Source organism: Poromitra crassiceps, assembly GCF_964638095.1.
Source record: "Poromitra crassiceps genome assembly, chromosome: 7".
Lineage (NCBI taxonomy): Eukaryota > Metazoa > Chordata > Actinopteri > Beryciformes > Melamphaidae > Poromitra > Poromitra crassiceps.
In genome coordinates, this window is record NC_139628.1 from 54,762,075 (window position 1) to 54,786,626 (window position 24,552).

The 24,552-nt window shown below is 45.4% G+C and overlaps 1 protein-coding gene across 2 annotated transcripts in view; it reads left to right on the forward strand.

The window, feature by feature from the left end:
* Positions 1-24,552, forward strand: part of tesk1b (testis associated actin remodelling kinase 1b) — a 69,692-nt gene that overhangs the window by 1,297 nt on the left and 43,843 nt on the right. For both annotated transcript variants that reach the window (XM_083640856.1, XM_083640855.1), the window contains exon 2: positions 1-574. This exon is cut by the window's left edge and continues 68 nt beyond it. In XM_083640856.1, coding sequence (XP_083496982.1) covers positions 383-574 — 192 coding nt within the window. In that variant the 5' untranslated portion in view covers positions 1-382. The remainder of the gene's footprint in view (positions 575-24,552) is intronic.

The window sequence follows — 24,552 nt, forward strand, 5'->3', positions numbered from 1 at the left end:
GTGGAACCGGGGAGGGGAGCCCCGGCCTTCCCCCACTGCAGGAGGAGCAGCCGAGTGGAGGAGGAAACAGAGAGAGAGAGAGACGAGACTGCTGCTGCCTGCCAAGACGGAGGCAGTCTGCGCAGTTCTACTGTAGCTCCACATCCTCCCTCTTCTGCTTGACAGGAGCGAGGGAATGAAAGCCAACTGCGACAGAAGCAGCAGCTGCGAAGGTGCACCGAGGAGTCTGACAGCCTAACCGGTCCACTCCCCCCCCCCCACAACCCTCCATTCCCTGCCGATCGAGGCCATGTAGCGGACATGGGAAATGTAAACGGTGGTCGGGCTGGATTTTAAACTACGCACACGTCCCCCACCACGTCCTCCTCCCGGGCTGTCCGAGATGGAGCTGGCGAGGGTGGATGGTGAGCAGCAGGAGGGGGGCTCGGAGGGGCCCATGCACAGCGTCCACGGGCCCCACCGCGTCAGGCCGTCGTCGTACCGGGCGCTGCGCAGCGCCGTGTCCAGCCTGGCCCGCATCGACGACTTCATCTGCGAGAAGATCGGCGCCGGCTTCTTCTCGGAGGTGTTCAAGGTGAGAGACGTGGGGTGCGTGGTGGGGTTCTTCTCGTGCTAGGTCTCTTCAAGCTTAGTCTTATCGCTTCCACAATCTCTGAATGATAGACAGTATGCCCTTTCCCCTTATTAACATTTGGCCAAAGGAAGTTGTCATCTTCCAAAGGGGAAAAAACGCTTCTGGAAGGAAGTGGACTGGATGGAAGGAGGTTTAGTGGTATTTGACCAATCACGACACACGTAAACAAAACCGAGGCAGGTGATTGGAGAAATGAGAGTATGTCCCGCCTTAACATCCGTCTTGACCAACTTTCCCCTCCAGGAAGTAACCTCGCGTCACCAGGCTCTCTCTTACGCATTACTACAGGCAGGAAGACCCGCCCCCCAGGCAGGAAGACCCGCCCCCCGTCTTCCGGTGGGTCTTCCGCTTTGTGTGCATCAGTGTTTTTGTTCCCCCATTTTACCGTTTTGACTGGTGTGTTAGGCAGCGATGCCATTATTTGGTTTTACTGTGTGTATATATATATATATATATATATACTGTATATATATATTGCAGGAGTTTGCAGATAGTGTGTACACACACACACACACACACACACACACACACACACACACACACACACAAACAAGTAAGTTTTAGGCCTGCAGAACCAGAACGACCCGCCACACACCCCCATCTGATAAGATTTTCTCCCTCGAACCCAAATCTATAAATATTTGTTATCAGATCTAACTTTGTCCAGAATCCCATGACTGTGTTGTATTGTAGGTACTGTAGGGAGATGTGATCAAAATAGTCATTCTTCTCAATGAACTTGTTGTAAATGAAATAATGCTGAAGTTGAACAATTCATCCATTTACTGGCGGCCCCCTAGAAACCCCCTCAAGGACTCCCACACGTTGAGAACCACTGGTTTACCTCCTCCAAACTTGACTCAACCAACCTGCCGATTTCACAAACGAGTGGTATCTATGGTAACCAACTGCCTGAAACCCCACCCCCAAACTCTGATATTTAAGAATTAGACGATGGAACGTCACTTTTCCAAAGTGGACGCTTCGGCTTCACCGACCCACCTAATGGTGCTGTCCTCCCCACTCGCGTCTGCCAGTGAGCCACGTGTTGCGGGAGGAGGAGCACGGTGTTTTGGTGTGTAAGTGATACGGTCAGGACAGGTAGATCCAGCACATTAACGTACAGGTAACCCTACTCTCTCTGTTGGACCAGTAGCGTTCACCCTCTGTAATGGCGCCGCTCGCTAGCAGAGACTCATTCTAGGTGACACCTCATTAACCCATTTATTACTGATGCAGCATTTGTGTGTGTATCCCTTTAAGACACGGTTCGCGGTCTTAAAGGTATACACACACAAATGAGGGATAAATGCTGCATCAGGTATCAATGGGTTAATGCCGGCGCCGAATTGCCACATAAAGAGCAGTTTGATGGTGCAAGAGATAGCACAGCACCAAGAACAGCCGGTGGCCAACGGGCGAATTGCGCCACCGTTATGGAGGAGAAATTGCATTTGTTGCTCATGAAGTTGATGGCGTGGGTTTTGTTTTGACAAGGTTGGAGAAGTTGAGTTGAAAATGGGGCAGAGAGAAGGTGAAAGAGCTGGAGTTATAATATTATTATTTTATTATTATTATCATGATAAGGCTTAATGGACAGACATTGTCAACATGCATCATATTGAAGAATACCATTCAAAGCAGAAATGTCCAATGTCAATTGGCTTTCTTCTAGGGGTGTCACGATATTTCGTCGCACGATATATCGCGATATCGAAACGTCACGATATCGATATCGTCAGAAAAAAATATCGTAAATTTTTTTTTTTTTTTTTTTTTTTTGCTCCTGAATAATGGAACAAATTTAGCAGAATCAACACGCATGAGTGAGGGGGTAGACTACTACTGGCATGGCAAAACAGCTCAAGGGGGTACATAAGATTACATAAGTTTAGGGACCATTGAGCATGAGTTATTTAAGAAATAGATTGTATACTTTATTTTTCTTTCACCATGCAACAAACATTTAGTTTGTGACAGTGTGACACATTCTATTGCAAGAGAAGCATTATCTTCCATGTTGTTTTCTAGTTATTATAATAACAATTTCCAAAAACAGCATTTGTTTTGTATTTTGTGTATTTCAAATGAAAGACTATTTGTCCAGTGTTTTCCCAGGGCTCCCTTGAAAAGAGGTTTCGATTTCAACGGGACTCACATGGTTAAATAAATGATAAATAAATACATAAAAATGATTTACTTTTGTTAAAAAAAATATTGTTAAAATATCGTATTTTATCGTTATCGTGAACCCAGCAGTATCGTATCGTATCGTGAAATTAGTGTATCGTGACACCCCTACTTTTTTCACATTAGCAAAGGACCTGTCACTTTATAAATCATCTTAATTGCACCAGTGTCTTACTCGGACTGTAATACTTTAGTTGTGTTAATGTGCTCATGTAAACCTGGTCACTGTTAGAAAAATGCTGCTGTTAAGACATAGCAGGATTTTCTAAATGGGAATTTAGAGCATTCAATCCCTATATTCCACACAGTGTAATTAGGACATTCTCCACATTTTCCCTCTTGAGTCCTGCATCTCCCAGAGGGGTCAGAGTTCAGTGTGTGTGTGTGTGTGTGTGCTTTTTTGGGGGGGATCTAACCTACGTTTTGTGAATGTGTTATGTCGCGTGTAAACTCGGCTCTATTGAATTCTCTGGTCAACATCGTGTTCTCTTAGTTGGCCTTTTAAGTGAGTGAGCTGTTAGTCTGTGGACTTCTGTGGGGAACCCATAGCCCTAGTGATACTCAACTCCCCCCCGGGCTGGGCTCCAGCTAAATTGTCAAATATCTCCGCCTACTTGCTGCACAGTCACTTATATGTAACCTACTTAACTAACTATCCTGTGTGCACAAAGTCATGTTTGCTTAATTGTCTTTTTGGAGAGATCCTTCATCGGTTTGTTTATGACGAGGGTTTCCAGGGCCCCTGGGCTCCTGTCACTTTGCAAAAGTGGCCCGTGGGGCAAAGCAAGTGGAGTATCCCTGCCATAGAGACACTGCATGAAATAGGCCACGCCCATCACGGGGGAAATCGCTCCGTTCACTCCCATTCACCAGCGTCATTTTCCTTGAATTAAACATAGCTAAAAGCTGTTGTGTGGTGGGGCAGCGCAGACAACAAATGTAAAAAAATCGCCAATTAAAGTTTTTTTTTCTACTCCCGAGCAAAACAAGGAAGCCATAGAGACACTGCGTAACGCGTCATCATTCAGAAACCACGCCCAAGCGAGTTGGAGGCGATGAATGAGTAGTCTCCAACTGGTTTCTTTTTGCTGCTATTTTGTTGTTGATATGAGTCATATATATATATATATATATATATATAATGAGTGTGTGGTGTGATTTTTAAGGGGAGCCAACTGTCACGTTGTTGTGTGAAAAACATTGTGTATCTGCACAGTTTTCAGCTTGACCCAACATGCATTTTTGCTTTTAATCCAATAGGGGTTTAAAGGCTTCCATAAGACCAAGCATGGTGGACAAATGTCTCAACCCATAGTGGAACCTCCAATCCTCCAGCTGTAGGTCAAAACATGAAAATCTGCGAGGTCTGAGTTAAGGTGCGTTCACACCGACCTATTAAAGTTTTTAGCTGGCATCGAGTTTACATACAAAGTCAATGCAAACGAGCGATTGAGCGTATATTCGCCCGGGAGAAAAATCGCTGGGCGTCCGAGCGACAGAGACAGAGCGATAGGGCGAAAACTCGCTCGTCGCCCGAGATGAAATATCCCAACTCGAGCGAAATTTCGCTGGCATCAGTCGCTGTTCAACGCTGATTGGCTGCCGTGTGAGAGTGAGTCAAGGATCACACTGGCTTGGAACAAACCGCTGGTTTATTGTGTGGCAACAAACCGCATTGACAGCTGATTGAGCTGACATGAATTGAAGTCTGTACTACCGGTATAGACCTCGCGTTCGGAGCACGCTGATAGGCTTAGCCTGTAAACAACTACGGTGGCTCGTAGTGGACAAACATCATGACATTGCGTAACGTTATAGCCCCCAGATGTCCGTCAATTCTTGTGCCTGTTGACGAGCGATTTAAACACAGCGACAGAGCGATTCCAAAGGGTTGAATCGAGCGACGGAGAGAAAAATAAATATCTCTGTGTGAACACAGCTTTAGGAGGGTTTCATTTAGCAGTACTGTCTGAGATCTGAATGAAATGCTGACCAATGAGCTCAAAGTCTTTGACAATTCAGCCACGATTTAGAGCATTCTTACACAAACCTATGAAATTAGGATGAAACCCCCAACGCATAGTTAGTTAAGCCAAAGACGATGGGATTCAAGCAAGACGGCCCAACTTCAACTCACTTCCTGTCATTTGGCCACGTGGGTTTTGCCCATGGCTTTCCACGGACACGCCCACTTAGGAGACTTTCGGCAGGTCTGAGTCAATGGTTGACCACGCCCATTTAGGAGACTTGCTGCTACCATTTGTTAGAATTGGAGGGGGCCCTGCGGTGACCCATAGTAATATAATATCTAATGGTTAAGCACTAGGAGAGGGGAGTGCGGCGGGCGGCCATGTTGGCCCCCTCACTGCATTGAGAAAGAGAGCTTTCTATTTGACTCGACTCTCGTCGGGGCTTCATGCTACTCGGCAGTCCCTTCAAAGGCCTTGGAAGCCACGCCCTCCTCAGCTTTGGCCTTTGAATAAGCCAATGAGCATGCAGCATGCAAATGTCACCGTGTTTACTGCTGGCTGGCCAAGATGCCACTTGGGTTTTGATCGACCTGCCCTTTGATAAACGCCATATAAATGCAAAATTGTTACCGCGGCTTATCTGTCACATGTCAAAAGTTTGCCCGACGGCGGGATACGATATCATCGTTTGGGCTAAACGGACGATTGAATGCCTGCGTTTGACATTTGAATGACGGTGTCCCGGGTCGAGTTCAGAGAAATGGACCTGAATGTTAGCAGTGGCCTAACACACTGGCTCAGACGCACACGCATGCATATGCACACAGCGTGTGCACTTTGAAGTGTGCACGCTGGGCCCAGGTCCCTCAAAGGCTCCGGTGTCATGCCATCGCCGCGTCTCGCTCCTCAGTGCAGAGATCAGTGGAGCCTGGCGGCGCGCAGACAGGCAGCCATTCACCTCTCCGGTGTGCTATTGTGCAAGAGAGAGAGAGGAGGGGGGAGAGAGAGAACACAGAGAGAGGGAGAGGAGGGGGGAGAGAGAGAACAGAGAGAGAGAGAGGAGGGGGGAGAGAGAGAACACAGAGAGAGAGAGGAGGGGGGAGAGAGAGAACAGAGAGAGAGAGAGAGGAGGGGGGAGAGAGAGAACAGAGAGAGAGAGAGGAGGGGGGAGAGAGAGAACACAGAGAGAGGGGGGGGGGGGGAGGGAGAGGGGGGGAGAGAGAACGCAGAGAGAGAGAGAGAGAGGGGGGAGAGAGAGAACACAGAGAGAGGGGGGGAGGGAGGGAGAGGGGGGGAGAGAGAACGCAGAGAGAGAGAGAGAGGAGGGGGGAGAGACAGAACACAGAGAGAGGGGGGGGGGGAGGGAGAACGCAGAGAGAGAGAGAGGGGGTGAAAGGAAGAGGGAGCACGCATGTCAAGACAAATCCTTCAGGTGCTGCTTTTCATCTTCCTTTAATATTCTTCAAAGACGTGTGTGTGTGTGTGTGTGTGTGTGAGAGAGGGACTACCCAGCTTTGGCCGTCATGCAGTTATTTCCCCTAAACTAGACCTGGGGCCGCTTTCACAAAGATAGACTTTGTCTCTGGCTTAGAAAAACTAGACCTGGAGCCGCTTTCACAAAGATAGACTTTGTCTCTGGCTTAGATAAACTAGACCTGGAGCCGCTTTCACAAAGATAGACTTTGTCTCTGGCTTAGATAAACTAGACCTGGAGCCGCTTTCACAAAGATAGACTTTATCTCTGGCTTAGATAAACTAGACCTGGAGCCGCTTTCACAAAGATAGACTTTATCTCTGGCTTAGATAAACTAGACCTGGGTCCGCTTTCATGAAGATAGACTTTGTCTCTGGCTTAGATAAACTAGACCTGGAGCCGCTTTCACAAAGATAGACTTTGTCTCTGGCTTAGATAAACTAGACTTGGGTCCGCTTTCACAAAGATAGACTTTGTCTCTGGCTTAGATAAACTAGACCTGGAGCCGCTTTCACAAAGATAGACTTTATCTCTGGCTTAGATAAACTAGACTTGGGTCCGCTTTCACAAAGATAGACTTTGTCTCTGGCTTAGATAAACTAGACCTGGGGGCCGCTTTCACAAAGATAGACTTTTGCCTGTGGCTTAGATAAACTAGACCTTGGGCCGCTTTCACAAAGATAGACTTTGTCTCTGGCTTAGATAAACTAGACCTGGGGCCGCTTTCACAAAGATCGACTTTTGCCTGTGGCTAGGGCTGGGTCGGTTTGAAAATTTTAAAACCGGTTCGATATTGCTGTCTAAACCGGATCGAACCGGTATACCGATTTTTTTTGTAATTAAAAAAAAAAAAAAAAAAAAAAAAAAAAAAAAAAAAAAAAAATTCAAGCAGGGCTCCCGAGTGTGGCCCATAACTGTCTGTAGTGCAACTTCAGTCCACCTGATAGCGATAATACACCTCTAAGCTGGTATTGTCAACCAGCAATGATACTGAATAAAAAGAAGCAGGACACCTGTGTAACAAACACACCCTGTATTTATTTCTCATAACTATTCAGCTCAACTTTTCTTCTAAACATCAAAATAATAAATGAAATAAGACTTCTGCCTATAGTGCAACTTGAGAAAAAGGCTAATAAAAACACAAGCAGTGCAATCAGAATGGATTGGCTTACAGCTGAGCTGCCTTATAAACTTCAAAACTCACAAATTCACACAATATAGGGCCTAGGCATGGGTCGGTTTGAACATTTTGAAACCGGTTCGATATTCCCCAAAAAAACGTATCAAAGCGGCTGCAGTTGGTGGCGATAATGCACCTCTAAGCTGGTATGCTGCCAACCAGCACGAACACTGAATACAAATAAGCAGAACCTTTTAACTGTAACAACACACTGTTTTTATTTCTCATAACTATTCAGCTTAACTTTTCTTCAAACATCAACATAATAAACAAAATAAGACTTTTGCCTACTAGTGCAACTTGAGAAGAGGCTAATACGAACAATAGTGCAATCAGAATGGACTGGCAAAAAAAAAAAAAAAAAAAAACTAAAAAAAAAAAAAAAAAATTTTTTTTTTTTTTTTTTTTTTTTTTTTTTAGGTTTTTTCGGTTTGCACGTGATCAAACCGGTTTGGGCTCGTATACCGAACCGAACCGGTAAAACCGGAAATCGACCCATGCCTACCTGTGGCTTAGATAAACTAGACCTTGGGCCGCTTTCACAAAGATAGACTTTGTCTCTGGCTTAAATAAACTAGACCTGGGGCCGCTTTCACAAAGATAGACTTTGTCTCCGGCTTAGATAGAACAAATAGTCAGACTTCAGATAGACATCTAAATTCCACCGTGGCACAAAGCAGTTTATACCATGGTCTGGGTGAATACTCGTTCCTGATTGGCCAGCAGGTGTGCATTAAAACCGTATAGCCGAACGCACACGTAGTCCGGCTCAAGTCTAATCACATGTTGTAAATTCATCTGCTCCCCAGCACAGTAACGTTATATTCAACTCGCTATCTGAGCTTCTCTGAGCTGAGCGGACTAGCTTCCCTGCGCCGTACCCGGCTTGTATCCAAGGTTCATCCTATTTACTGGAACAGCGAACAACGTTTCCATTGCATGAGAAGCTGACGGGATGGTTACGCTTATTCCGGCTGTTAGTCGGTTCCCCAAGTGTTGCTAGGTAAACAGAGTTATGACTGGTGAAAAACGTAAGATTTTGATAGCTTAACTGGCACCAAAAATTCACGAATGCCACTGTCAATTTGCCTCCACGTCATGCATTAAAATGGTATAATGCACACACCTAGTCGTTTATTATCCCTTACTTAGTCCTTGACTATCTTAACTCATTGAGTGCCAGCCACTTTTGGAGAACGGACGCTCCCAGTGCCAGAGTTTCAGAGCGTTTTCAGTGATTTCTCGAGGCCCACAGAATATTGTGTGATATTACTATGTAAACACCGAACACGCACAAAGAACGATGAGACTCTATTGTATCAGCAGCAAAAAAAGTTTATTGATATCATTTTCCGTTCTTTAGTTATCAGCCGGAGAAGATAGGTCAAAAACAGCAAAAACAGGCGTTTCCATCTAGAAGCTGAGATATTGAGCCTTTTGTGAAATTAAGCATTTCAAGCAAATCACTGACTCTTAAGCTAATATTTTCTGACCTGAAACATCTGAACAGTAATTTCCTTCAATATAACAGCACCCCCACCCCCCTCTACTGCAAACTCCTCCTCCGTGGGTGTGTCTCTGGTGGCTCTGCTCGCTCTGAGTGCTGCGTGTGTCAGGCGAGTCTCTGCTGCTTGGATGGCGGCCGCTCGTCGGGGGAGTCTGGATCGGGCTCGCTCGTTTCTGGGGTTTTGGTTGTGAGCTGGGATGAAGCTGCGTCCGATTCTGGGCTTTCTGGGCTTTCTGCTGCGCGTTTCAAAGTGTGCTGCACCCAGAGTCTATTTTCGGAGCCCCCCACCGTTGTGCGCCGGCTCCCAGCGCGACAGCGAAAAGCCAAACCATTCTCATGAGAATGGTTTCATCACGGCTTTTTCTGCTGTTTTTACTCAACTTTCTCTAATCTGGATAGCACTGTCGCCACCTAATGGGTCGGTAAAATAGGTTATACACATTCAACATGCCCCAAAATTTTACAGGAGATATATTAGGCTTTGATCCACGTCCCACCGTCAAAAAACGCAATTGACGACAATCGTCGTCATTGGCACTCTACGTTACTAAACGAATTGACGACGATTGTCGTCATTGGCACTCAATGAGTTAAGCAGGACTCTGGTGCAGTGAATTCTGGGTAAATTAAGACTCTTTTCAAAGTATGGCCAACCGAGTAACTGCATCCAGCCACTCGGCTCTGTTTTACTCCAGCAGAAAATGTTGGTCTTTTGGAAGAATTAAACGATTAACGAGACATTTTACTTGGAAAATTGTGTTAAAAGGGGGGGTGGGGGTTGCAGCGACAATAGCTAGCTAGCAAGCCAACTCAATATTGCCATACCAAAACCACCATTACCAAATAAAAATTTGTTTTATTTCGTCACCCAAAAAACAATCTCTAGACTGCAGGCCGGCCCGGCACGTGGTGAAGCCCCTCAATCACAAATACACAGCATGGTGGTTCCAGTCTTCCGTGAAAGACTGTAGACAGGGGTGTGATTTTTATATCGTTTTTCAGGTTTTACAGGCGTTTGGAAAAACAACTTGTATTAATTTCTAAATCGATTGCTGTTGTCGCTCCTGTTTTCCCATCAGCGTTTGTATTGTTGCTGCAGACGTGCCGGATTATGTTTCTGGGATGTCAATATAGATACCGCAGGCTGAGAAGAAGGAACCATGGAGCGCACTCAGGCTAGCCGTTTAACTAGATCGCTTCCTATTAGGCCGTCCTGCATAATTTACTCGTCGTGTGTGTGTGTGTGTGTGTGTGTGTGAGAGACTATGGGGCTAAGATTCAGTCAGCCATAACCCACTCACATAAGAATTTCCTTTTAGTGTGGGTTTTAATGTAGGGTTTTACTGTTCCATGGTCTGCTTTTCCACCCTGCAGTCTAAAAATAGTGGGAAACACGGAATACTTAATCTTCTTCTTAGTTAAAATTGGCTAGGTGGGTGGCGGTGTCTTGTCATGATTGTGATGTCATCAGTGATGTCACTTGTATTGTGATGTCATCAGTGATGTCACTTGAGCAATTGTGATGTGTGGCGGCGGCGTCAGTCAAGATTGGGATGTCATCAGTGATGTCACTTGAGCAATTGTGATGTGTGATGTCACTAGTGATGTCAATCGAGCAATTGTGATGTCATCACATCAGTGATGCAATAAATCCTTCCTGGTGTGAGCCGATGGCACACAGTTGCACGATGGCGCGTGGGTGGGCGGTGTCTGTCTGTCTGTCACACCAGAGTCTCCACCCTATGAATCGATAGATCTATTTATATCTATAAAATTGAGTATGTGGAACTCACATCAAGCGAAATGTATACTCGGACGTGAAAGCCCTGGCCAGCGCAGGTGGCGTGCAGCTCCTCGAAAATGTGACTCATCACCATCGGTTCGACGCAGCTGACGTGAACGGCATACATTTAGTCTAATATAATGTAGATGGGGAGATAACATGAGAGGGAGATCTATGACTAAAATATATGCCCTACATTCTCTCCTCTTGGGCGAATGTCTAGCCATTGAAATCCTAGTGAAATCACACAATTGACTAATTTTGCTGGGGACCCCCCCTCGTCAAGCTGACCTTCAAGTATGCATGTCGACGATGTCCTCAACTCGCTTCACTATGTTGCAGCATGTTTCTTGCGTTAGTGCTGTTGGTAATGGAGTTGGTGCTGTTGGTAATGGAGTTGGTGCTGTTGGTAATGGAGTTGGTGCTGTTGGTAATGGAGTTAGTGCTGTTGGTAATGGAGTTGGTGCTGTTGGTAATGGAGCTTCACTATGTTGCAGCATGTTTCTTGCGTTAGTGCTGTTGGTAATGGAGTTAGTGCTGTTGGTAATGGAGTTAGTGCTGTTGGTAATGGAGTTAGTGCTGTTGGTAATGGAGTTGGTGCTGTTGGTAATGGAGCTTCACTATGTTGCAGCATGTTTCTTGCGTTAGTGCTGTTGGTAATGGAGTTAGTGCTGTTGGTAATGGAGTTAGTGCTGTTGGTAATGGAGTTAGTGCTGTTGGTAATGGAGTTAGTGCTGTTGGTAATGGAGTTAGTGCTGTTGGTAATGGAGTTGGTGCTGTTGGTAATGGAGCTTCACTATGTTGCAGCATGTTTCTTGCGTTAGTGCTGTTGGTAATGGAGTTGGTGCTGTTGGTAATGGAGTTGGTGCTGTTGGTAATGGAGTTGGTGCTGTTGGTAATGGAGTTGGTGCTGTTGGTAATGGAGCTTCACTATGTTGCAGCATGTTTCTTGCGTTAGTGCTGTTGGTAATGGAGTTAGTGCTGTTGGTAATGGAGTTAGTGCTGTTGGTAATGGAGTTAGTGCTGTTGGTAATGGAGTTAGTGCTGTTGGTAATGGAGTTGGTGCTGTTGGTAATGGAGCTTCACTATGTTGCAGCATGTTTCTTGCGTTAGTGCTGTTGGTAATGGAGTTAGTGCTGTTGGTAATGGAGTTAGTGCTGTTGGTAATGGAGTTAGTGCTGTTGGTAATGGAGTTGGTGCTGTTGGTAATGGAGTTGGTGCTGTTGGTAATGGAGTTGGTGCTGTTGGTAATGGAGTTGGTGCTGTTGGTAATGGAGTTAGTGCTGTTGGTAATGGAGTTGGTGCTGTTGGTAATGGAGCTTCACTATGTTGCAGCATGTTTCTTGCGTTAGTGCTGTTGGTAATGGAGTTAGTGCTGTTGGTAATGGAGTTAGTGCTGTTGGTAATGGAGTTAGTGCTGTTGGTAATGGAGTTAGTGCTGTTGGTAATGGAGTTGGTGCTGTTGGTAATGGAGCTTCACTATGTTGCAGCATGTTTCTTGCGTTAGTGCTGTTGGTAATGGAGTTAGTGCTGTTGGTAATGGAGTTAGTGCTGTTGGTAATGGAGTTAGTGCTGTTGGTAATGGAGTTAGTGCTGTTGGTAATGGAGTTGGTGCTGTTGGTAATGGAGTTAGTGCTGTTGGTAATGGAGTTGGTGCTGTTGGTAATGGAGCTTCACTATGTTGCAGCATGTTTCTTGCGTTAGTGCTGTTGGTAATGGAGTTAGTGCTGTTGGTAATGGAGTTAGTGCTGTTGGTAATGGAGTTGGTGCTGTTGGTAATGGAGCTTCACTATGTTGCACCATGTTTCTTGCGTTAGTGCTGTTGGTAATGGAGTTAGTGCTGTTGGTAATGGAGTTAGTGCTGTTGGTAATGGAGTTAGTGCTGTTGGTAATGGAGTTGGTGCTGTTGGTAATGGAGTTAGTGCTGTTGGTAATGGAGTTGGTGCTGTTGGTAATGGAGTTAGTGCTGTTGGTAATGGAGTTGGTGCTGTTGGTAATGGAGCTTCACTATGTTGCAGCATGTTTCTTGCGTTAGTGCTGTTGGTAATGGAGTTGGTGCTGTTGGTAATGGAGTTAGTGCTGTTGGTAATGGAGTTAGTGCTGTTGGTAATGGAGTTAGTGCTGTTGGTCTGGTAATGGAGTTAGTGCTGTTGGTAATGGAGTTAGTGCTGTTGGTAATGGAGTTAGTGCTGTTGGTCTGGTAATGGAGTTAGTGCTGTTGGTAATGGAGTTAGTGCTGTTGGTAATGGAGTTAGTGCTGTTGGTAATGGAGTTAGTGCTGTTGGTAATGGAGGTCATTTCAGGGCCGGCCTGCTTGTTTGCCTCGGTAATTGTTGCGAAAAGTGGGCGATAAAAAGTGCCAGCTGAAAACAGCGTTCCATGAGTCACCTGTGAGACCTTGTACATAGCAAACATTAAGGCAGCAGCACCTTAATTATCCTACAAGCTATGATTAACCGTGATTAACTGTGTGTGTGTGTGTGTGTGTGTGTGTGTTCACATCAGACGATCAGCTGGAGAGTGCAATATGAAGGTGTGTGTGTATGTGTAATATTGATTGATTAAGCGCTGACCCTCGGGACTCTCCCTTCAGGGGGGGTATTCCAGGCAGAAAGCAGGATTGGCAAGTTATCCAGATTTGTTAACTGAGGATTCATGGAAATCTGTGATTTGCCGTTCCAACAACTGAGATCAGACAAAGTCTAGGTCAGTTACTATGGCAACCGAGATCAGTGTCAGTCTAGATCGGCCGTGTCTATGGCAACTTGTGTTCTTGAGCTAGCCTCTCTGCGCCAGGTTTACTTGAGGCTGACTTGAGTTAACCTGACTGAGCCTGCAGCCTTGTGTGTGTGTGTGTGTATATATACTGTATATATATATATATATATATAAGTATATAAGTATATATACTTTCCCCCCTCATTTGTTGCAAGTGCATTTCATGCCGCCTGGATTATACCTAGATTTAATATATAAAAAAAGTGTGTACAATTCAGGCAATATGTTGCATCCTTCCTATGAATTAATCATTAGGTCTGTTGGTGATTAAACAAACATTAAATACCATTAAACATTTAACGAAAAGTGATCGCAAACTTAAGCATTAACTCCATCTACAATGTTTTGACATGTCAAGTCAAGTGTTGCTGCCGGTGTTTTTTAAGTTTTTAAAATAAGCTGAAATTCACTGTAAGCTGTCATTAATATTTCATGTTGGGCTAGAGGGAAATATGACGCTCTGCTTAACGCCACTGAATCCCATTTTCACTCCTCGATGTAGGATTGCTTTATAAGTTCACCGTAAACGCGCGCCGTAGTTGTATCGACCTCTCCAGAGTCGATCAAGCCCCGATCGCTGAAATCTGAATCGGCTCTGGAACCGAAAATTCCCCTTGCGCCGTCGTCGTATCTGGCTCACACTCAAGTCAGGATTCAGGATTTTAGTGTAGGATTTCTTAAAGCCGTCTTTCTGGAAGAGCACCTCGGGACGTGTTGAGATGAGATCTGCTCCTCAGGACGTGTTGAGATGTGATCTGTTCCTCAGGACGTGTTGAGATGAGATCTCTGTTCCTCAGGACGTGTTGAGATCAGATCTCTGTTCCTCAGGACGTGTTGAGATGAGATCTGTTCCTCAGGACGTGTTGAGATGAGATCTGTTCCTCAGGACGTGTTGAGATGAGATCTCTGTTCCTCAGGACGTGTTGAGATCAGATCTCTGTTCCTCAGGACGTGTTGAGATGAGATCTGTTCCTCAGGACGTGTTGAGATGAGATCTGTTCCTCAGGACGTGTTGAGATGAGATCTCTGTTCCTCAGGACGTGTTGAGATGAGATCTGTTCCTCAGGACGTGTTGAGATTAGATCTGTTGTGTTGAGATGTGATCTGTTCCTCAGGATGTGTTGAGATGAGATCTGTTCCTCAGGATGTGTTGAGATCAGATCTCTGTTCCTCAGGATGTGTTGAGATGTGATCTGTTCCTCAGGATGTGTTGAGATGAGATCTGTTCCTCAGGACGTGTTGAGATGAGATCTGTTCTTCAGGACGTGTTGAGATGAGATCTGTTCCTCAGGACGTGTTGAGATGAGATCTGTTCCTCAGGACGTGTTGAGATTAGATCTGTTGTGTTGAGATGTGATCTGTTCCTCAGGATGTGTTGAGATCAGATCTCTGTTCCTCAGGATGTGTTGAGATGTGATCTGTTCCTCAGGATGTGTTGAGATGAGATCTGTTCCTCAGGACGTGTTGAGATGAGATCTGTTCTTCAGGACATGTTGAGATGAGATCTGTTCCTCAGGACGTGTTGAGATGAGATCTGTTCCTCAGGACGTGTTGAGATGAGATCTGTTCCTCAGGACGTGTTGAGATGAGATCTGTTCCTCAGGACATGTTGAGATGAGATCTGTTCCTCAGGACGTGTTGAGATGAGATCTGTTCCTCAGGACATGTTGAGATGAGATCTGTTCCTCAGGACGTGTTGAGATGAGATCTCTGTTCTTCAGGACGTGTTGAGATGAGATCTGTTCCTCAGGACGTGTTGAGATGAGATCTCTGTTCTTCAGGACGTGTTGAGATGAGATCTCTGTTCTTCAGGACGTGTTGAGATGAGATCTGTTCCTCAGGATGTGTTGAGATGAGATCTGTTCCTCAGGACGTGTTGAGATGAGATCTGTTCCTCAGGACATGTTGAGATGAGATCTGTTCCTCAGGACATGTTGAGATGAGATCTGTTCCTCAGGACATGTTGAGATGAGATCTCTGTTCTTCAGGACGTGTTGAGATGAGATCTGTTCCTCAGGACGTGTTGAGATGAGATCTGTTCCTCAGGACGTGTTGAGATGAGATCTGTTCCTCAGGACATGTTGAGATGAGATCTGTTCCTCAGGACGTGTTGAGATGAGATCTCTGTTCTTCAGGACGTGTTGAGATGAGATCTGTTCCTCAGGACGTGTTGAGATGAGATGAGATCTGTTCCTCAGGACGTGTTGAGATGAGATCTGTTCCTCAGGACATGTTGAGATGAGATCTCTGTTCCACCAAAGACAAGTGAGGGCCGGCCGCTGGAGCAACAGGGAAAACACAGGAGCAGACAAACACACCTCCATCCATCATCAGCTGTCAGCCATGTTCTTGTGATCAGTTTCACTGTGTGTGTGTGTGTGTGTGTGTGTGTGTGTGTGTGTGTGTCCATGTTGCCATTGGATCGCAGTGTTGCCAGTGCAGACTTGATCGTCAGCGGATCAGCAAGGCACTTCTCCCTCTTATAATGCCTCCCCTCCCTCGCTCCAGTCGGGGCCTGCCCTGCTGCCACTGTGTGTGTGTGTGTGTGTGTGTGTGTGTGGCAGGCACAACAGCGCACGGACGAAGGCGTTGCGCACGCGGCGGCTCGCCCGTGCACACCGCGGCGCATGTTCACTCCTCCCCTCAATACTTCAACCCAACACACAATGGTTTCAAATGGAGAACTCTCGGAAAGGAGTTGCACAACTTGTGTTTTCAAATCCTACACACACACACACACACACACACACACACACACACACACACACACACACACACACACACACACACACCTTGAACTCTGCCTTGCCCAACTACTCCCACCTCCTCCTGACCTCACGGACCCCATTGCCCGCACCTTCCCTCCCAAACAGTGTGTGTGTGTGTGTAGTAGGGATGTCACGATACTATCATTTCTCCTTCGATACCGATACCCGGGAAAATAACGATGCTCGTGAATGCCATTCTCGATGCCACGGGAACTGGGCGGGATCCGATGACAACACATCAAGAGGCATAAAAATACAGTTAGACAGATGGACGGACGGACGGACAGACGCACACTTCTCCATAATCTAGTCCTGATCAAACTTTGAACTTAGACAGCAGATCAGCCCTCAGCTCTAGCCATCAGAACACGTTTAGCTTGTTGAAGCAACAGATACCCGTCAATTTTCATTAAAAGACAGCACTGATTGTATCAAAACTGCTGCAAATATTGTATCCGTTTCAAATTTTTAGTATTGCTACTTATCGATACTATCGATAACTGTTGCAAATGAGTATTGTATCCGATTAAAATTTTCAGTTTTGATACTTTTTGATACGATCAATACTTTTGACAACCCTAGTGTGTGTGTGTGTGTGTGTGTGTGTGTGTTGCTGCATGCTTGTGTGCGTTTTCCTCCATCGTCGGTGTCTGTGTCCACATGTTGGAGCTGGTAATCCTATCACCTAAGCCTCGAGGAAGGCCCCTCCCTGTGTGTGTGTGTGTGTGTGTGTGTGGTTTTTGTGTTGGAGGCCTCCCTGGCCCTACATGCTTTAACCTGTCGCAGCAAGACGCTCCACTTCGCTCTCTCTCTCCTCTCTTGCACAGAACATCCCATTAGCCAGCAGCAGGCCGGGAGAGGGGGCTTGAACTGTAGTGACCCCTGTGTGTTTGGGCCTGTGTGTGTGATTGCGGGGGGGGGGGCGTGGCCAGCTCAGTGTTGATGTCGTGGTGCAACAGACTTACCATCAGAGGCTGTGTGTCAGTCAGTCAGTCAGTCAGTCAGCTACCTGCTCGACACTGTGGCAGTGACAGGTTGTGTTTTAGAGTCCCCACAGAGGGACCTCCCTGCTCGCACTGACGGACCCTTCATGGCCGGTTGCCCCGTTTTCAAATGCCTACATCAGAGGTACTCGAATGTTTTTATCAGCCAAGGACCCCTTACAAGATAGAAAATATACCGGAGACCCCCTCATTCTGATTTGTGATTTTGGGCTAAGCTTAATTGTTTCCACGGTAACGTGCTTGACTTTTAAATTTATAGGTTTGTTAGATTAGAATGTAATCCATGAACCATTTTAGATTTAAAGCACAACATATTTTTGTTGAACTATGAAGCTTTTGCAAAAAAAAAAAAAAAAAGTTGTATTTTCATTTTCCTGAAAACCTTTCGTGGCAAAGTGCCACGGACGCCTGGGGGTCCCCGGACCCCCGTTTGAGAACCACTGGCCTACACACACACACACACACACACACATTACTCTAATGCGTCTTGATGGGAGTCATGAGGTGAGAGCATGGCCACAGGCGGTGTTTTAGCATCGTTTGAAAACGGGAGGCAATTTTTGTCTTAGCTTCTCCCAACACACACACACACACACACACACACACACACACGCACGCACGCACGCACGCACGCACACACGCAGACACACAGACACACACACACACACCCTCAGGGTACGTAGAGATTCAGAGCAGAGGCCCGTTTGAAATGAGTTGAAGTTTTCCAGTTTTTTTTGTCTGGATACCGAAGTGATGCTGGACATGCTGTCATAATGCTTTCATCTGATTTAAAGCCCCGCCTCCAGTCACTATGCTGGACATGCTGTCATAATGCTTCCATCTGATTTAAAGCCCCGCCTCCAGTCACTTTTCCACCTGTGTACAGTGCTGCTGTACAGTGGAGATGAAGAACTGCACGCGCCGTCATCAACTACGTCACCAGTCTCATCTTTTGCACCAAATTTCGTCTATTATTATTGGTAAGATGTTCCACTGCAACGTCATGGCTGGAGCACTGTTGTCCAAAAAGGATAACCCTCTCAGTCAGCGCGCTCTGCTGCTTCTTCTTCCTCGTCCTGTGTGTTTTGGCCGAGCCTCGCTCCTACCTTCAATACGATCTTCGTCTCTCTTCCAGCCAGCCGGTCAGACCGGAAACAGTATGGCTGCCTCCACTCCGCTAAACGTTCACCCAGAAGCCACATATTGATAGAAATATCAGCATAACCAGCCAACAGATATCAAAGCTGGTGGGCATACAAGCAAAAGAAATTGAAAGAGTAACTCGAACTGGTTAAAAGTGACTATCGCGGCGTTTTGAGCCAGAACCAACTACGTTAGCAAACGTAGTTTGCCAAAGCTAACGGCAGATTGTATTCACTGTAATATTGTATATTATTAATATGACAGGTGACATGAGCGTTGATAACCATTAGGGCTGGGTTAAAAAAATATATATATCGATATTGAATCGATATTCATGTGAAGGAACAAGTATCGATACATAAATCCCAGTATCAATATTAAAAAAATATTAATCATCATAATAATAAACATAGGCTATAATATCATAGGCTGTGTGTGGTAGTTAAAACATCGTTTCAAGTTGACGTTTATTTATGTTTGTAGTTAAAACAGAAACATAAATGCTGTAGGCTACATGTGCATTGTGCATGCACCATGAGCCAGATGTACAGACCTCAAATCTGTTTGCACTATAATGTTTGTGAACTGGAAATGTTCATGAGCTGTATTTTATTTTATTTTATTTTATTTTATTTACAAAGCATTTATACTTTATGAAACACTGTTTACAACATGCTGCTGTTCAATGATTCTGTTGTATAGTGGAAATCTAAATTGGTTTGGCTTCTCATAAGACTAAAGAAAGAGACAGAAGACTGTAAAGAAAGATAAGATGTTGAATGACTGTTGGTCATAAATAAAAAAGAATTACATGATGTAACTGCTTGCTTTATGGTCAATTCTTAATGTAAATATTAATATTTCTAAATAATGCACCAGGTTAGAGGGTTCCTTGTACAATTTACAGCATTAGTTCTTTGAGAATCTCTTCCATGATCAAAGCAAAACTGGTATTGTAACTAAAATATCTATTGTATCGTATCGGAAATCGTATCGACTTGGGACCTTGTGTATTGGTATCGTATCGGGAAGTCAGTGGCGATACCCAGCCCTAATAACCATAAAGTCTGACGTCGGCACCCCTTTCTAGCACGTGAGCCAATTGAAGAGTTTGAGCCCAAAATAAGGTTATTTGTCAAAGAATACAGTGGAACACTTTGGCTAATTAACAGATTAACAGAGCAGGAAGAAACACGGCTACATGAAATATCTTAAAAATGACCAAACTGACTGGAGAGAGAGAAGCCATTATGTTGCATATTTAATTTGAAGGGAAGGGTCTGATTTCTGTAGATATTTTGTTTGGATAGATGGTCCAGAGGGCTCTACCACGAACGTTGTATAAGAAGATCCAGGATCTGTCACTTGATCTGGTTTGGCTAAACCAGATAATTGCCATCTAGCTGGATTCTAGTTAAGTCATACTACGAATGTAGTTCTCAACTCGTTAATTGGATCCAGGTTTTTCTAATCAAGTTGAGAGCTCGTGCACATGAAAATGCCCGTGCACAGGAGCTCGTGCCCGCAAAAGAGGCAGGTTTTTTAACAACTAGCCAATCACAATGCAATATGGGCTGCTCCAGCTCAGAGCCGTAGCTTTTACAGCGCCAGACACGTCTATTTCCTCATTCATTCAAAGCGCAAATCGTGAAGCTTTACGATGTATGTCGACTCAGAATCAAAATCCGCGTTGGATATTATTAGTCAGTCTCTGTCCCCCTCTCTCTCTCCCCCTCTCTCTCTCCCTCAGTCTCTCTCCCCCTCTCTCCCTCAGTCTCTCCCCCCCCTCTCTCCCTCACGCCTCTCCCCCTCTCTCTCCCTCAGTCTCTCTCCCCCTCTCTCCCTCAGTCTCTCTCCCCCTCTCTCTCCCTCAATCGCTCTCGTCTCCCCCTCTCTCTCCCTCAGTCTCTCTCCCCCTCTCTCTCCCTCACACCCCTCTCCCTCAGTCTCTCTATCCCAGTCTCTCCCCCCTCTCTCTCTCCCTCAGTCTCTCCCCCTCTCTTCCTCACGCCTCTCTCCCTCAGTCTCTCTCCCCCTCTCCCTCAATCGCTCTCGTCTCCCTCTTTCTCTCCCTCAGTCTCTCTCGCTCTCCCTCAGTCCCCCCCCCTCTCCTCTCTCTCCCTCGCCTCTCTCTCCCTCTCCCTCAGTTGCTCTTGTGTGTCTCACTGATGACATCAGCAGAGATGGGAAGTAACTAAGTACAAATACTTTGTTACTGTACTTAAGTAGGATTTTCAGGTATCTGTACTTTACAGAGTATTTATTTTTCTGACAACTTTTTACTTTTGCTCCCTACATTTTAACAGAAATATCTGTACTTTCTACTGCTAGTTACTTTAGTTATAATGCACAACTCTCTAGTCGCACATCCAAAACAAGACACAGAGTCTAAGGCATGGCCGATGATGTCACAAATAAATCACGGATGGGGTCACAGATAGGGATGCAACGGTATGAGTTTTTGACGGTATGATAACCTTGGACAAAAATACCACGGTTTCACGGTATCGCGGACCTTTATGTGTAAAAAATGCCAATGAACAACATTTATTTTATTTTTAACAGTTTGCTGAATTGTGGACTCAGAAAAAATGTTAATGTAACCTCCAACTGTAATTACAGTTAACTGGCAAGTAGCTATGTGTTAATATAGTTTGTTATTATACTATGTTAATATAGTACTGTTCTTACTTATAAATGTAAACGATTTAATCTAATTAATTTGATGTGAAACTAAAACATCATAATAATATCAAATACCCGCTTCTCTTTTGTAATGGGTGAACACTGGACACAATTATTGTTTCCTCACACACACACACACACAGCCTCTGTCCCTGTTTCTGTCTCTCTCTCTCTCTCTCTCACACACACAAAGTTTGTGCATACTTTTCCACTGACAGGTTGGAGGAGTCTTTCGTCATTCTCTAATGTTACTTCTCTTCAGTGCAATACGTTTTGATAACGACCTGCTGTACAGCGCCGTTCGCTCAGTCAACTAACGTTAACTTTAGTGGAGAAAGATAGCTGGTGTTAGCTAGCTAATTAGCCATGTTAGCTGCCTCAGTAGGTAACGTTAGCATAGAGAGAGCATTTATCTGACGTTTGTTAGCTACTCCTCAAACCTGCGGGTGGAAATAGTTTATGTCCAATGCGATGTATGTTGAAGCAAGACAACGTTTTAATGTAGCTTGAATTTGACAAATAACGACGGGTCGTGCTCACGCAGATCTAAGCCCTGGCCATCCTAGGCTCAACGCGAGACTCATCAGTCATTCTGATGAGTCTGGCGTTGAGGCTATGGCCATCTGTGATTTAACAATAGCCGAAATATTCCCATACAGCCGACGTCGTCTTTTTAGATGGGGGGAAAGTTCAGGGGGGTCCTTCCTTGCGTTCTCCTGCTTTATCACACACACGGTTGTAAACAGTCAAGGGCAGCTCCTCACTACTGTGCGTCTAGGTAGGCATGCAGCAAGGGGGAGGGGCCGCGTAAGCTGCACTCTGCAAGCAACCGGCACGTTGTTTTGGGGAAACAGCTGATACCGTGGAGAAGGTATGACGGCAAATCTTAGTGGTTTTGATACCGTGACTTTTTCAAACCGGGGTATACCTTCAAACCGGAAACCGCTGCATCCCTAGTCACAGATGATGTCATCAGTGATGTCGAGCATAGTCATGTCATCAGTGAGTGATGTCATCAGTGAGTGCAGTGATGTCACTTGAGCAATTGTGATGTCAAGTGAGTGATGTCATCAGCCATGTTATTATGTCATGTAGTAATGTGATGTCATAATGTCCAACCCACATTCAGTCCCTTCATAATGCCCAGCGTTGCCAGGTGCACCGATCAATAATGCCAAAATTCCCATAATGTACGATAATTTGATCATTTTGTGACACTGTAGTTGTAATCAACTAGGGATCTCGCGCGCTCGATTCCTAGGCTTGCCCGCTTTGCGGCCTCGCCCGTCCTGCAGCTCGCTGAGCTGTCCCTGCAGCTCGCTGAGCTGTACCTGCAGCTCGCATTCACAGCTCGGCTGCTGCACGGCCTTGCCCGCAACTTGGCTGCTGTGCGGCCAATGAGACCAGCATCACTGAGGTCAGATTTATGACATCACTGATGATGTCACAGTGGGATTTATGACATCATGGATGATGTCACAGTAGGATTTATGACATCACTGATGATGTCACAGTGGGATTTATGACATCACAGTGGGACAATCACAGTGGGACAGAGAAACAAACAAACAAGCAAACGGAGAAACAAACAGAGCCCCAGCTCCCATACTGATACACTAATATGGATCCTCTGTCTGTTTATACATTTGCAGCCAATCATGCATTCATGTCCCCTAGGACAGAGTCATTTTAGTTCTGTCGTACATAGACTACACAGAACAGAGAAATACTTTTTACTTTTCTACTTGATTGCATTTCAGAGCCTGTGGTACATAAAATTGCCTAAGGCAGCGTTCACAGGCAACGCGTTTCATTTGAGCTGCCAGCGTCTTTCTGCAACATTCTCTATGTAAGGATGTGCTAAGCTCCTCCTCTTTCAAGGAGCGCTCTGGGCCTTTTTAAGCTGGAAAAGTTGAACATTTGGAGGAAAAGCACGCTGCTCATCTTTTCACTCCTACATTTCAGGGGAGAGAGAAACGATTCAACTTTTACCTGTTTACTCACCTATATTTGCCTCTCTTTCAAATAATACAGCCACGTAACTACGTTCATTCATAAAATGATTAAATAGCATGACATTAATGGTTTGTAAAGTGTCATTTAAGCACCCGCCCACTCAGACATACATCGTGAAATGTGGCTTTCACATGGACGCGCATCGCTACGACCGGCGTAGTTAAGACCAGACGTGAGACCTGTCGGTGCAACAGGCGTAAGTCCACTCTAAAGACTGGTCTTACTCTTAACTCATTCACCGCCAGTTTAGGACTGCCAATATTTAGCACAGGCCAAAGATTTTCATAATTGTTGGTCATCTTTCAAGACCCACAGTAAATTATCTATTAGCACCAGAGTGATTTGCAATACCTCAAAATGAAGATGTACGTCTCTGGGTTCACCAGGAAAAAAAAAGTGAGCTTTTAGCATGTTCTGTACTCTACTTATAGCCATTTATATACACCCTGTTTTCCCCCCAAAAGTTCTCCCAGAGAAAATGAACAGGAGAAAAGGCAATTTTTGTAAAAGGGCACAATCTCAGGCATAACTCACTCTCAATTCTTTTATTTTGAACTGTATTGACATCAGACATGTAAATATTATTCGTTAGGACACAAAAAAAAAAAATATATATATATATATATATACACATGAAGTGCTTTTTTTTTTACATTCAACAATACAGTTTACTCGGTGTGAGTGTGCAGACAGACAGACAGACAGACAGACAGACACACCGACAGACAGACAGACAGACAGACAGACACACACACACACACACACACACACACACGATCCCCCTTTTAGATTTCTATTCTAACCCAACATAGGATAAGCAATAACCACGCCCTGTGGCGCTGGGATTGGCCAGGAGCAACACTGGAGGGCACGCAGCCCAGCGATTTCATGAACCAACTGAAGAGCTCTTGAGAAGGACAGCGGGCTGCTGTGAGTGCCTTCTGCCCGCTGCTGCCTAGCTGTTCCTGTGTTTATTTTTGATTTGTTCTGGTACACCCGTCCTCGTCCATGTCTCCCTGTCATATCAACTCTGCTATTTGATCGTTCCCGTTTTCCCCTCGGCTATTCAACACGTCCTCACCGCCCTCGCAAACTGATCGATCATTTCCTCATTCCTCCGATGATCAAACACATCTCTTGATTACTTTCTCCCGTTTTCTCCTGGCTGGCACAGAGGAAGGCGACTCCAGCTCGTGCAGCGCGCCAAGGGCGTTTCAATGGCGTTTCTCCTGTCTGCACAAGGAAGCGTTACCCGTTCTCTGCTTTTCCTCTTGCTCAATTTCAAAACAACAGCTGCGGTATGTGTTTGATCGCGTGCTGTCGGCTACCCTTTGAAGGCAGGGACCTGTGTCTGTGTCACAGGCTGGGCAAGTGTTTGCTGCAGGCGCTGCACCAATAAAAACAAAAACACGTCAAA